Source organism: Pteropus alecto, unplaced genomic scaffold, assembly GCF_000325575.1.
Source record: "Pteropus alecto unplaced genomic scaffold, ASM32557v1 scaffold45, whole genome shotgun sequence".
In the NCBI taxonomy this organism is placed as follows: domain Eukaryota; kingdom Metazoa; phylum Chordata; class Mammalia; order Chiroptera; family Pteropodidae; genus Pteropus; species Pteropus alecto.
In genome coordinates, this window is record NW_006442491.1 from 40,609,379 (window position 1) to 40,622,927 (window position 13,549).

General features: G+C 63.6%; 2 protein-coding genes across 2 annotated transcripts in view; one reads left to right on the forward strand and one right to left on the reverse strand.

The window, feature by feature from the left end:
* Positions 1-6: 6 nt before the first annotated feature.
* On the forward strand, positions 7-3,658 carry SLC2A4RG (SLC2A4 regulator). Its single transcript, XM_025039916.1, has 7 exons — positions 7-122; positions 995-1,104; positions 1,521-1,705; positions 1,780-1,880; positions 1,962-2,208; positions 2,293-2,384; positions 2,467-3,658. The coding sequence occupies exons 2-7, from the start codon at positions 1,029-1,031 to the stop codon at positions 2,576-2,578; spliced, it is 813 nt and encodes a 270-aa protein (XP_024895684.1). The 5' UTR covers positions 7-122; positions 995-1,028; the 3' UTR covers positions 2,579-3,658.
* An 808-nt stretch (positions 3,659-4,466) lies between these two features.
* The window catches only part of ZBTB46 (zinc finger and BTB domain containing 46), a 22,584-nt gene continuing 13,501 nt past the window's right edge, over positions 4,467-13,549 (reverse strand). Inside the window, exons 3-4 of the mRNA XM_015597237.2 lie at positions 7,481-7,656; positions 4,467-6,361 (exon numbers count right to left, since the gene is read on the reverse strand). Coding sequence (XP_015452723.1) covers positions 5,987-6,361; positions 7,481-7,656 — 551 coding nt within the window. The 3' untranslated portion in view covers positions 4,467-5,986. The remainder of the gene's footprint in view (positions 6,362-7,480; positions 7,657-13,549) is intronic.

The following is a 13,549-nucleotide window of genomic DNA, read 5'->3' on the forward strand; positions in this document are numbered from 1 at the left end:
CTGAGCACACTCCGTCTGCAGGGCCCTGCCGTGGGCGGCGGCTTTGCGGGCTTGGACTTCGCGCCCCCGCAGAAGCCCGAGCCGCGGGCGCCATCGGCCCACATCCCGGTGCCTGCGCACAGGTGAGCCGGCACGCCAGGCCGAGGTGGGCGTGCGCACACGTGCACCCCGTATGCAGGGGTGGTGGGTGGGACGTTTGCACGTGTGCCTTCTCGACACCCCCGAGGGGGTCCTCGACGAGGTGCAGGTCAGGGTCGCGAACCGGGTTTCTGGCCATCCCCCAGCCCTCCAGCTTTGGAAGAGTTGACCAGAAGTGGTAGTGTGTTCGTGTGTCTTGTTCCCCTCAAATCCTGGTGGCCCGAGCTCAGTGCTGGGAGGGGCCGCTGTCACTCTCTGCGTCGTGAGGCCGCGCGCAGGCCTGGGGTCTGCCACCTGGTCGTCCCAAGGCTTCTGACCGCTGCCTCCCCAGCCGGGCCACAAAACCCTCTCGGGTGCCGGGCACCCTGGGCTGGCAGCGCGGTCCCCGCTGGGGCCTGAGGACCCGCTCGTGATTGGAGCAGTCTCCCCTGGCTGCTGCAGGCTGCTAGCTGCCCCGCCCCCAAGGCCTGGCCCTAGGCCCACAGCTGCTCTCGCACAGCCCTGGCTCATGGGCGATTGGGGGAGGGTTGGGCCTTCCCCGGCCCTGGCCCCAGCGGTAGGGCCTCCAAGCCCTGTCCAGCATCAGGGTCTGAAAGGGACACCTGGAAGGAAGCCGAGGTGGCAGCTAACTCAGGCTTCCTGGAGACCCCAGCCCAGGCCCTGTCCTGGAGGTTCCTGAGACCCAGGGCTCTGCAACCCGAGCCGGGGGCGGAGCTGGGCCTCCTGCCCAGCGCCTGGAGTGCGGGAGCTTGGGGAGCCTGGTGTGCGGACACGTGCCCAGGCCTGCACGTGTGTGCCTGGCCCGGGGAGGGATTTGGAGTACTTGCTGGGCCCCACCCGCCCTCGTCTCCTCCAGAGCCCCCCAAGGAAAAGCCCGGCCGGATGAGGTTATGGCTGCTGCAGCCCTCACAAGCCTGTCCACCAGCCCTCTCCTGCTGGGGGCCCCAGCGGCAGCCTTCAGCCCAGGTGAGACTTATAGGCCCGGCACGGGGTAGGGCTGGGGCAGAGCCCAGGGCCACTTCCAACAAGATCCTGTGGAAGGGGCGGGGCAAGCAGAGCCCCCTCACCTAGACACCATCTAAACACATGGCTGTCAGGACACCCACAGCCCTCATCGAGGCCAGAAGCCTCAGTGTCCTTCTTTGCCTGGATGGCCAGGCACCTTCCCACACAGGACTTTCCCATTCGTCCTTCCCTGTGCCAGCGAGGTTGGTCCCCAAGCTGCCATGGCTAGCTCCCCCGGCCACCGCCTCATCTGAGTGGCTATGGCCCACCAAACTCACCTGTGAACAAGTGAACAGGTGGACGCTCAGAGCTAAGGGACTTGCTGCTGCAGCCTGAGCCTGCTGAAGTCCTGACACTGGCCTGGCCTGTCCCCGCAGAGCCTGGCTTGGCGTCCTGGCAGGAGCCCTTGGTGCAGCCACCAGGCAGTTACAGCAGCGGCAGCAGTGGGGACTGGGGCTGGGACCCGGCCAGTGAACAGTCCTCCCCATGTACCCCGTCGCCACCACTGCCCCCCGAGGCAGCCCACTTCCTGTTCGGGGAGCCCGCCCCTAGGAAGAGGAAGGTGAGCCCGGGAGCAGCACGCAGGGCGGGGCGGACACGGGCGGCCGAGCCTGACCACCGGCCCTCGTTGCGCAGAGCTCGGTGCAGGTCCTGTTCCAGTGTCTGTGGAAGCGCTGCGGGAAGGTGCTGAGCACGGCCTCCGGGATGCAGAGACACATCCGCCTGGTGCACCTGGGGTGCGGCGGGCTTGCCGGGCGGGGGCGGGGGGCCGGCCTGGGGGCCAGCACGTCAGCTCCCACCTGCTGTGTCCCTAGCAGGCGGCAGGCAGAGCCAGAGCAGAGTGACGGAGAGGAGGACTTCTACTACACGGAGCTGGACATTGGTCTGGACACGCTGACAGATGGGCTGTCCAGCCTGACCCCAGTGTCCCCCGTGGCCTCCACACCGCCCGCCTTCCCCCACCTGGAGCTGCCCGGCCTGCTGCACCCACTGGCCTCGCCCCCGCCCCCAGTGCTGAGCTCTGCGCGACCCCCCCAGGCATGCCACAGTGACCACTCCTACCAGGTGGGTGAGGTCGCAGGCCGCAGCGGGGGCCGGGTCTCGGGGCACACTGGAGGGGAGCAAGACCCCTGCTGTGTCCCCTCTCAGGGCTGCCTGGCGCCCCCCCGGCTGGAGCCACAGCCCGGCACAGGCAGGGCCTGCGTGCCAGCACTGCCCTCCAAGCTCGGTGCCAACCTAAGGTGCGTGTCCTGAGGAGCCGGGAGGTGCCAGGCGGGGCAGGCGCCGGCCGAACAGCACCCCATGCTCCATGCGCTCCCCCAGGAAGCCCCGCGGTGACGCCAAGAAGTGCCGGAAAGTGTACGGCGTGGAGCGCCGGGCCCTGTGGTGCACGGCCTGCCGCTGGAAGAAGGCGTGCCGGCGCTTCCTGGACTGAGCCGCCCGCCGCCCGCCTCTGACGCCGAGGGGCGCCGCGTCCCCGAGCCCCGCCAAAGTGCCTCTGAAGAAACCAGCCTTTTGCACTAAAGCCACGCCAGGGTTCAGGGGTGCTGATGGGCCAGGTTCGAGGCCCCTTGGGAGCCAGCCCCAGATGCACTTTGAGGGGTGTCGGGAAGGGGCCTCCCCTGCCCGCACTTAGCCTGAGGGTTCAAGGGCCCAGTGCCGACGTTTGTACTGTGTTCGCGAAGCTCAGGTGTCTCAGTCCGGGCTGCGCCAGGCGAGGAAAAAAATTAAAGATTTGGGTTTTTTCCAGAAGCTGTGTCTGCTCCTGAGGGGGAAGGATGTGGCACTGGGACCCTGCCACAGGCAGGAGTGGTGGGCGGGCCTGGGAGGCCAGCAGCAGGCGCGGAGGACAGGGAGTCCCCTCTCAGGCCATGTCCACCTGGCGTGAGGCTAGACGAGGGGACGCTGATTGAAACACACACAAAGCGTCTGCGTGAGCAGCAGTTTCCCGATTTATTGAAAGTGATCGCTTTGCAAGAACGTCTAAGCTACTCCGTCACAGAGGAAGCCCGCAGGCAGGCCCGGAGCCCAGGCAGACAAGAATTCGCACGACCACAGAGAAGGGGCTGTTTACCTGTCCTGTGGCTACAGAGAAGGGACAACAGAGCTGACTTCTCACTGACCAAGCACGAAACGTCCTCCTCCAGAGAGTGAACACATCTCCAGTACAAACACAGGTTTACGGTAATTCATATAGAGTCAATATAATATCGATCATCCCCAGGAAAAAACCAACCATCTCCAAGCACGGACTTTTCGTCTGTTTTGACAGGTTGAAAACATGTTGAAAAAATAAATATTTAAGTAAAGCACACACAGCACCCTCACTATAAGTAGTTCTCAAGGGCTGCATACAAAACACAACATAGGATCTAAAAAATAAAAACCATTAAGTATGGCTTTTTAAAAGAGTTGCACATGTCACATAATGAGCGAAAATAAGTCATATTGCAAAATGTTCCAGTTTTTGCATTTTCTCGGTTTTATATAAAGAAGTGCAAAGTTGGAAGCAGTAGCTGTGCCTCTTGCGTCAAGGTCCCTATTGAGTCCTGGCAGTGTTGTGACCCCCAAAACCCGGAGCCCAAATACACACCTGGTCGGTGTCCTGCGCTCGGCGCCTGACAGCAAGGGCGGCAGTGCCCGGCCCCAAAGGACCCCACCCCACCCCACCCCACCCCCGCAACGGGCCGCGTTTCCACTTCGGTGCTGCAAACACCAAAATACACAAATGAAAAAGTACAAACTGTGAAATGTAATCTACACATCTTTTTCCTCTTCGTAAAAAAATATTTATTAGTTTAAACATTGATTTGGAAAAAAAAAGATCGGTCACATAAAAAAACCCTCCGCGACACACACGTCCCCTCCACGCCACCTGAGAGGTGACGTCCGTCCCTGGGACCCCGCAGCACACCAGGGCGACGCCTCACAGCAGATGCTCGCGGAACTGCGAGGGCCTCGGGTTTCCAGTGCAGTATCGACTTTAGGGAAGAAAACGCCCCTGTGGCACTGACAGTGAACCCCCAAAAGGTGAGCTAGGGCGGTCCGGAGCGGGGCGCGGGGTGTCCTGAGTGCGGGGCGGAGGCGCCGGGGCGTGGGCAGCCTGGCCTGGGAGGTGGGGGCCAGTGCGCAACCCTGGGACACTCGCTGGCGGCAAAGGTCTGCTTTCCATTTCGTAAGAAAGTGGGTGTGTTTAGAAAAGGGGTGAGGGGTTGGGGGAGGCACAGAGCTCTGAGGGCCCGGGCGGGACCCAGCCAGGCCCCAGCCAGGCCTCCGGGTGAAGGCGGCAGAGGACGCGGGTGTGGAACCCAGCGTGGCCGCGCACGGACAGCCCGGAGGGCCCCGTGCTGGCTCGGCTCCTGTCCCCGGCCTTCGGGGGAACCGCGGCCCTTCCTCTAGGGGCACGGTGGTGTGGAGGAAGTCACAGCGTCCCCCCACCCCTGCAGAGGGAGGTGGGTGCAGGCAAGCCAGGTGACAGCGCCTCGAGAGCACCCTCTTCTAACTCACAGAAAAGGAACGGGGGCTGAAAACACAGAACACGAACAGAAGCTGTGACGCCCCCGGGGGGCAGGGCTGCAGGCACGGCACCGAGGCCGGGGCCCCGCCGCCCCCAGCACCAGCAGGTCACCGCTGGAGCCCACCCAGGGTTCTCCGGGGCTTCCCGCCCAGAAGGAAGGGGTGCGGCCGTGCACACGGCGGGAAAAGCACTTGGCTGAGAGTTCGGGAAAAGGACAGAGCCACTGCCCGGGTGCGTGACGGGGACGGCGGGCGTGTGGGGCGAGGTGGCGGACGGGGCGCAACGTCTCAGTCACGAAGTGGCATCGGACACAGCCTCGGCAAGGAGACGGACGGGGGCCCGCCGCTGGGGGCCGTGGACAGGACGGAACCTCTGCCTCCCACGCCAAGGAGAGGGAGGGCAGGCCCTGAGGAAGAGGACGTGACCCCAAGCAGGGGAAGGACAGCTGTGTCGGCCACGTGAGGACAGTGACAGCCAGCACGACGCCCTCGTGTGACCTCGTGTGTGTCTGACGACGTGGGAAGCGGGGTTACCCACACCGGGGGGCGTGAGCGGCACGCGGCAGTCAGGGACGCCGGTGTTAGCAGCAGGGGTGGCCTGGGTGCAACGGGGTGGGCAGAGCCGAGGGGACCGGGCCGCCCCAGGCTCTCCAAGGAAGTGCACACAGACGTAAAAGTGGAGCCCCAAGGGGAGCCCGCGCGGGAGCGGCACGGACCCCGGGCCCGCCCACCGCCCGCATGGACGGTAGCACCTGGGCGCTGGCCCCACGGGGCTTCTGTGGCTGTTTGCTGAGCACCGGAGCCGACCGGCGGCAGGGTTGTGGGGCCTCTGGACCCTGGGTGATCCTGCAGACGGCCCCACAGGTGGCAGGGACAGGGCCACGAAGACTGTGGGACAGCGGCTGCTGCAGGGGCACCCAGCACAGGCTGGGGCATGGGACGGGGTGGGTGTATGCAGGACCCTCAGCATCTCCGGGACCTGTGCCCGAGGGCCACACGTGTGACCCAAGCAGCACTGGGCCTGGCCTGGCCATGTGGCCCCTGACACTCTTCCCACACACACTGGCCAGGGACCCCGTCTCTGGCCCTCAGACGGGTAGGAACACGCTCTCTCTCCACTCCACCCGCCCCGCACCTCCCAACCCTGTGCTATGTCAGAGCCCCCGCTGTGGGCGGGGGGGGCCTCTGCTTCTGAGACTGCAGGGCCAGCTTCTCCGTGTGTCCAGGGGCGGGAGCAGGACGAAGGGGGGACCGGAGGAGGGGCTGCGAGGGGTCGGCACAGCCCCGCTCGGCGAAGGCCCCTAAGCACACACACAGAGCTGGGGGCCTAGGGGATCCAGGAGAAGTCCTTGTCGGGCCCCCCTGAGGGGCTGCGGGGCGCCCGTGGTGAGTCCTCGTCGTCTTTGTCAGCCCCCAGCAGCGTGTCCTCGTGGGCCAGGCCCACGTCATCCTCATCCTCACCCAGCTCCTCCTCGCCCTCCCCTCGCGGGTCCTCGGGGTCCTCCAGGTAGGGCCCGTCACCAGAGAAGAGCTCGGGGGAGCCCTCGGCGCCCCCGCCGTCCAGCGGCCCGGCCACCCCGTGGCCCGCGCAGTCGGCACACACGCCATGCCGCCGAGAGCCGTGCTTGATGCCCACGCTGGCGGCCGACATGAAGACGCGGCTGCACAGCTTGCACACGTACTTCTTGTCCTTGCTGTGGACCTGCGGGGGACAGGGCGGTCACCAGCAGTGTCGCGGGAACGAGGGTTCCTGAGCTGCGCCTCTCTGTTCGCGAATACTGCTGGGCGGACAGGTCACCGTCCCTGGCACGCCTTGATCCCCTCCCCGACACCCCAGGGAGACACGCCACGCCCGGGGTGCGGCCCACCGCCTTCAGCGGGCATGCGGTCGGGGGCGCGGCCCGGGGCAGGGCGTCTGTGGGGAAAGCTGCACAGGCCCCCGAGCTGGTGCTAGAAACGGAGCCTCGAACGGCCTGGGAAAGCAAACGGCCTGCTATGGCCACCGGTGTGAGGGGCTAACAGGAGCTGCTAACAAGAGCAGACTTGGGGGCAGCCAGTGCGGGTGGCGGCCCAGACGGTGGGCCCTGCTCACCACAGCGACGGACACACGCAGCAGGAACCCCGTTCACTCAAGGGTCGCCCTGCTGGGCCAGGTCCGAGGGCCTCGCTTGGCCCCCTGCCCGAGACGGCCAACCCTGGCCACCCCCACCAGTGCGACCTGGGCCCTCCAGTCTGGCCCGGCCGGCGGGTCTGCTGCTGGCGGTCAGCAGGTCGGCGTGCTACAGGAATCCGGCCAGGCCCGTGCACCCCAAGGTGACCCTGGATGCCCTGGGAACCCACACTCACATCAGCGCCGCCCCCCCCTGCAGCCCTGCCCCCCAGTGCGAGTCCAAGGGAGGCTCGGGCACCGCACACAGCCCCAAACCACCCGGCCCGCCTGGTTTATCTCGCTCGCACAGGGTCCCTCGCTGTTTTGGGGAGTCTGCCTTCATCTCAAGGACGACCCCAGTATTTCCTGGGCAGGCAGACCCGCCTTTCAGCACCTGCTGCCTGACAGCTCTGAGCCGGGGACCCCTGAGAGACACAGGCGTGGGGGGCAGGGGCCGAGGGCAGTGGACAGAGGTCGGGCCGGCACAGAGGGGCCCCAAAACGAGGGTGTGGTGTGACCCCGGCCTCTGCACCCAGACCAAGGGGCAAAACCAGCTGGGGGTCAAGCGGGCGTGGACCCCACGCTGTCGTCCTTCCCGCACAGGGCGCCCGCGCGAAGCTTCCTGTGGCGCCCCAGCCCAGGCAGCAGCGCCCCGCGCCACGCCGCGCTCACCAGCGTGTGCCGCTTCATGTGCTCGCGCCGCGTGAACTTCTTTCCGCAGATCTCGCAGGGGTAGGGCCGCTCGCCCGTGTGTGAGCGCATGTGCCGCTTGAGGATGCACTGGTGCATGGCGGAGAAGCTGCAGTACGGGCAGCGGAACTTCTTCCTGATCACGGTGAACTCGTTCACTGCAAGACAGGGCCAGGGGTCAGCGCGCCCGCCGCCCGGGCCCGCGGTGTCCGCCGCCGCCTGGGCCGCTGCCTGCCCCCCCCTGCAGTGTCCATCCCGCCGCCCGGGGGCGCCCCTGCAGTGTCCGGCCCTTGGCCTAGACCTCCCCCACACCCCCTGTCCGGTGCTACCTGAGCCTCTCAGCCTGCCCCTCCCCCAGTATCCGGCCAACCGTCCGAGCCCAGTCCCCCACCCCCGCCCGCAGTGTCTGTCCCCTGCGCCACTCTGGGGGCACAGGGCTTCTCCCCTGAGGTGTCAGAGGGGCGGGCTGCCTGGACTGAAGGCCGGAGGCAACCGTGTCCACTTCTCAGACACAGCCGTCTTCTTACATGTCCGTCAAAAACAGCGATGCCTACACTCGGACCGTAACAGAAACGGGTGACGGCACAGGGGACAACAGAGGGGCTACGACCCACAGCTCCCGGGAGCCGGGGCCAGCTGCCGGGTCCACGGCGCCACAGGCCACGGCTGCACCGTGAGCGCCCGGGGCAGGCGGGGGCTGCTGTGTGGTGCACACGGCCCAGCCGCGGCAACACCGAGCGGCCTCTGCCCGTGGGGCTCGTCCCTGCTCTACCTCTGCCCTTTCAAGAAGCCACACCACGAGCCCCAAGGGCCACCCTGTGGCCAGCTCGGCCTTGTGCCTGGGGCCGCATTCCACAGCAGGACGTGGCCATGCCCTCAGAAGCTTCTCGTTCCATACTTCAGGTGGTCTCTTGGTGGCGGCTGGGGGGCCAGGAGCTCCAGGTGTGAGCCCCAGTGAGCCTGGGAAGCTCAGCTGAGCAGCAGCTCACACACCGCACTGCCCCTCTCAAGCCCGCGGGGTGTCCGCCCCAAGCCCCAGGGCCTCCTGGATTTCACTCGGGTGGCGGAGAGCAGCTCGCGTCCGGCTGCCATGCCGCCTGTACATGAGCCCGTGGTGGACACGCTCTCCGGGGTCTGGCTCCCAGACCCTCGCGCCTCCCCCAACCTGCAGCACAGAGAGCATCTGGCTGGCACCAGTATGGAGAGGACAGACCACGGGTCAAGCACTCGGGACCTGGCCCAAGGCGGCTGCTGCAGCGAAGGCCGGCGGGAGCCGGACCACAGGTCAGGCTACGGTGGCCCCTCGCCAGGCCCTCAGGCCACGACTGGACGCCCAGGGGCAGGTCCCAATAGGGAGGCAGGGGTGAGGACAAACACCAGAGTCACGGCCCACGGCTGGGAGGGGCAGGGGGCTGAGGTGACCCAAAGCCCTGGGCGCTCCCAGGGGGCAGCGGGCCAGCCGCGGGAAATGAGCAGGGGGTTTACTTGAGGTCTGTACGCCCGCCCCAGGCCACCCACGTCCCATAGACAGGGGAGCCCTCACCACCCTCTCCGCGGAGCGTGCCCCCCGGACTCCACTCCATGCTGCTGCCGGGACCCCAGCCATGGCCACACTGCTGTGGAGATGGCACCAACTGGAGCAGAGCGGTGACAGCGAGGGCACAGCCCCGTGTGTGGGCCACTGCGCGGCCCGGCCCCGAACCACGGGAGCCCGGCCGCAACGTCCTCCTTCGCTTGGTAAACAAGCCCTGTCTTTCCCGCCGGGCGCTGTTACCGGGCGTCCAAATAATCATGCAGCCCAGATACTCCCTGCCAGGTTCCTAAGTCCCGCCCTGAGAAGGAAGGCATTTTCTTACGTTCGGGAGCTTTTACCGTGTGTGTCTAGCATGTGGGACACGAAAGCACGCAGGATACATGAAAAATCACCTGTATTTTGTCACACAAAGTAGCTGCGGTTAACAACATCTTACGAGTCTTTTTTCTATGCATAAATGTAATTTTTTTTCAATTGCAAAACTGGAATGACGATGTACCCAGCTGTATAGAACATCCTGCACTTGACACACGGCAACAGCCTTTGGTAAACTTGTGTGGTGTGTAAATGTTTGAATGTTCCGTAATTTGTTAAAAAAGTCCCCACTCTGTCACCGCAGTGAATGAAGCTGCAGAGAGGCTCCTGCCATGGATCTGACCTTCCAGAGACAAACTGACAAGTGCCGTCCCCGCCGTCTGCCCCTGTGCCAGGATCCCTCGGCGACACCACCGCGTCACCACACTCCACAAACCCACCCGTGCAGTCCAGCAGCTTCTTGGCCGGAAGGAGCCAGCCGCCCCCATGGGTGGGGAGGGCCCAGCACCCCAGGCAGGGACCTCCTGACAGCTGGGTCCGGGAGAGGCAGGAGGGCACGCAGCCTGGCAGGGCTGGAGCGGAGCTGCAGGGGTGACCGTCCGTCACACTTGACAGCACCCGCCTGAGGAGGCGAACGTCACCGTCCTCTGCCCCCAACCACCAGGCCTGGCCCCAACCTCCCCAGGGGTCAGCGTGACTGTCCTCCGGCCACCTCTGCCAGGCAGTTCTCCCGTTATCACCGAACGGAGCGAGCGGGCCGCCCGCTCTGAGCCGACGGAGGCCGAGGACCGACGCGAGCTCTTGGGTTATTTCTCTTCGAATGACTCTGGAGGATGTGTTTACTCATAGTCCCTATTCTGCCTCTGTCAACATGAAGATGAAAGCCTGACACACAGTCTAGCCCCCTCTAACTGCTCAGACCGCGTCTCTGAGCAGAAGCGCATTTTTTCCCTGGAAAACCGACCCGAATGCGCGCACGTGGCCGCGCCAGCTCCCGAGCCCGCGCCCTGTCCGCTCTCCATCGCTCGCACCTGCTCACTTCGCCGCTCCTGCTCCTTCGGAGTTTCATCCGCAATCCCTCCTCCCTCCTGGACCTCCGCACGAGCCCCTTCCGTCTGCCGCAGAGTGGCGTAGAGCTGTGAGCTCCCCCTAGCTCCCCCTTCGGACGTGGCCGGCGAGATGCCCCGAGGTGCGTTTTCACCCCCCAAACTGCGTCACGCTCTCCGGTGCGACTTGTCCTTTGACGCGGGGGTTAACGCTGCCGACTGCCACGCACTGGGGGACAGTCCAGTGCCTTTCACAGAGGTCCGGGAACACACTGGGACTTCAGTCCTTGGTGTTTGCCGAGGTGTGTCTCCACCCGATTCGTCCGCTCTGGAAGTGTCCCCTGTGCCCTGGAGGAACCCGCAGCCCTTGCAAGCGGACGGCTCATTCCAGGAACTCGATTCACTTCTCCGTCCTCACTGGCCCTTTGTCTGCTCCCCTATCGATGACTGAAGAAAGGCGTTGAGACCCCAGCTCTACCCCGGGACTCGTCTCTCCTGCCGTCGGCGTTCATGCGTTTCAAACTGAGCGTAAACACTTAGGGTTATTCTATTAAAAAAAAACGTCCCTCTTATAACACTTCCTACCGTTTACTTCGCTGTCGATCTCCCTTTTCTTAGGTCCGCGTTTCCTTGGCTGATCCTTTTCCTCTTCTGCTTTGAACACTTCTGTGTTCTGACCCATAACGTGTGTCATCTACAAACAGCAAACTTTCTGAAAAGCGGGCTGGTCACCTTCCTTGTATTGAGTGTTCTGTCCATGGACGACAAGGGAATTGCCGACTTGGCTAAAGTGCAGCATCTCGCCACCTGCGCCCTATCTGTCCTTCGTGTCCTTCTCATCTCAGAGGGAATGCAAGACCCGTGCCCCTCGCGTCACTCCGGAAACCGCTGCGAGAAACTGCGAACGTTGCCCGAACCTCGGGGCCGCTCCGCTGCTCGGTGTCTGCCGGTGGGACCGTCCCCCGTCTCGGGACCGTCCCCCGTCTCAGCCCCGTCCCCCGTCTCGGGACCGTCCTTGGCTTCCCGGCTGCTGCCGTCGCTCCCCGTCGGCCGGCAGGCAGTGAGCACCCTGCTCTCACTCCCTACGATAACGTCCTCGCTCGGCCGCGACCTGTGAAGAACGCAGAATTCTCGGCCGCCGCGCTCAGTCACCCGCCGTCACTGAGCTGCCGTGGTTCCCGCTGGAAAGTCAGCCACCGGCCCCGCTGACCCTCGGCAGGAAGTCCTCTTTCTCTGGCCGCGGTGAAGATTTTTTTCGTCTTCGGTTTTCAGTAGTTGGACCGTCATGCGCCGAGATATTGATTTACGTTGCCACTGTTTGATTGAGGCGTCCGTTCTGCTCTGGGTTCACGAACGGAGCTTCTGGAAACCGCGGGCGGGCGGTGCCTCTCCCCAGTTCCGGCAAATTCTCCTCCCGCTCCGCTTCCGCCCCGTTTTCTCTCCTCTCCCCCTGGACTCCGGCCGCACAGTGAGCGTGTTCTGTGCATCGCACACAGCGCTCAGCTTTCTTTCCAATCTCTTTCCAAAAAAACGGATAGTTCCTACTGCTCTGTCGCCGTCCAGTGACCCTGTCTCACGCTGTATCCGGACCATTGAAATATCCAGCGAATTCTTAATTTCAGATAGTGCACCTCCAGGTCCAGAATGTTCACTTGACCCTTTTTCAGAGATTCCAATTCTCTTGAAATTCTCTCTCTCCATCGGTTTTGTCGTCCATTTCCTCGGACGCGTTGGTAATGGACACGTGCAAGTCCCTGGGCGCACCAGTGTCCGTCTGCTTCTCCTGGCGGGACTTCGTCCTTTGCTGCTGTCGCGTGGCACACGTGGCCACTTGATTGCCTCTGAACGCCGCTCCCCTGGGCTCAGCCTGTCGCTGCCCCCACGCTTGGCAAGTTCGCCAGAGACACAGCTTGGCTCTCACGCCGGCCTCAGGCCGCAGCTGCCCTGGTGGCTCGGCAGGATGTGAGGTGTGTGTGTGGCGGGGGGCGGGGTGCTGCCTGAGGGTGAAGCCCAGTACAAGCTACTCGTGACTGAAATGGGAGGTTCCAGTAGTTTTCGTCAAAATATTTTCTTTAAAGTAAGTGAACGCCTTTTCCTGAGCACCTGAGTTATGTGCAGCTACCAAACTGACAATGACCAAAATTGGACCCTATGTGCTAAGTGCAGCCTGATTCAAAAACTAACATTCGCCATAGGACTGAAGTCTAGTGCGCACGCGCGCGCGCGCGCGCACACACACACACAGGACTGAAGTCCTAATGCGCACGTGCGCGCACGCGCACACACACGCACACACGATGGACACCCAAGTTTGTGAGACCACCGTTCACATTTTGTGCCAAATATGGTAAAAATGATAAATATGCTGAGAAGCCCAAAGTGAATATAAGCATAGAGCAGGTTCCGTGGCAGCGAGCCATCCGAAATGAAGAAGCAACCCTTCGTTAGTGAAAGTCTCTACTTTCAAGAAAGACCGTTACATAGTAACAATTTTTAAAAGCTCCTTGAAACAAACTCCTGAGCCACAACGTTTCAATGAGAAAGTCAACAAACTATAAGAGACGAACACCCCGAGGTCGCGGTGAAAGTCCCACGGGCTGGATGGCAGTACGGTCGCAAGGAAAACGTTAGCTCCTGTTCTAAAACTGTTTCTTACGTCCCTCATTATTCTACCATCGACCAAATACTTATTTCTTTTAGGTACTGTCCAACATCTTTTAATTGTTTAAAAATTTTCACCAAAGGCAGTGCAGGTCTCCTATCAGGCCAAGGGCAGGGCAGGTCCCCGGCGGCCCCTAGCCCGCACCCCGTCCCGGGGGAAAAGCCACCCGGAGGGCAAATGCACGCAGAGCCGCAGCAGGGTCTGAGTAGTGCCAGGTTAGCGCGGCGCCGAGTGGCAGGTGCTCAGAGCCAGGTGTCCCTGCGCACAGGTCCTCCCGCCCCAGCGACCTCACGGCTCAAAGAGCCAGCGGGGCAAAGAAAAAAGGGAGGATGTCTCTGGAAGTGACATTCCAGTGCAGACGGGCACTTACATAAACCCGACCTCTGGAAAAGGTAAGCACGCCAACCGACCCGCCGGCCACCCCTCACCCCTGGGACGGTCGCCGTGGCAACAACGCGCCCTGAGCGGCGGCCCTTCTCCATGGTCACCGCGCA

Excerpts from the sequence above, each read along its gene's own strand:
- SLC2A4RG (XM_025039916.1), top strand. The coding sequence starts at position 1,029 with ATGGCTGCTGCAGCCCTCACAAGCCTGTCCACCAGCCCTCTCCTGCTG. Across the intron at positions 1,706-1,779 it reads CCGCCCCTAGGAAGAGGAAG|AGCTCGGTGCAGGTCCTGTT; the intron begins GTGAGCCCGGGA and ends CTCGTTGCGCAG. Across the intron at positions 2,209-2,292 it reads ACAGTGACCACTCCTACCAG|GGCTGCCTGGCGCCCCCCCG; the intron begins GTGGGTGAGGTC and ends GTCCCCTCTCAG.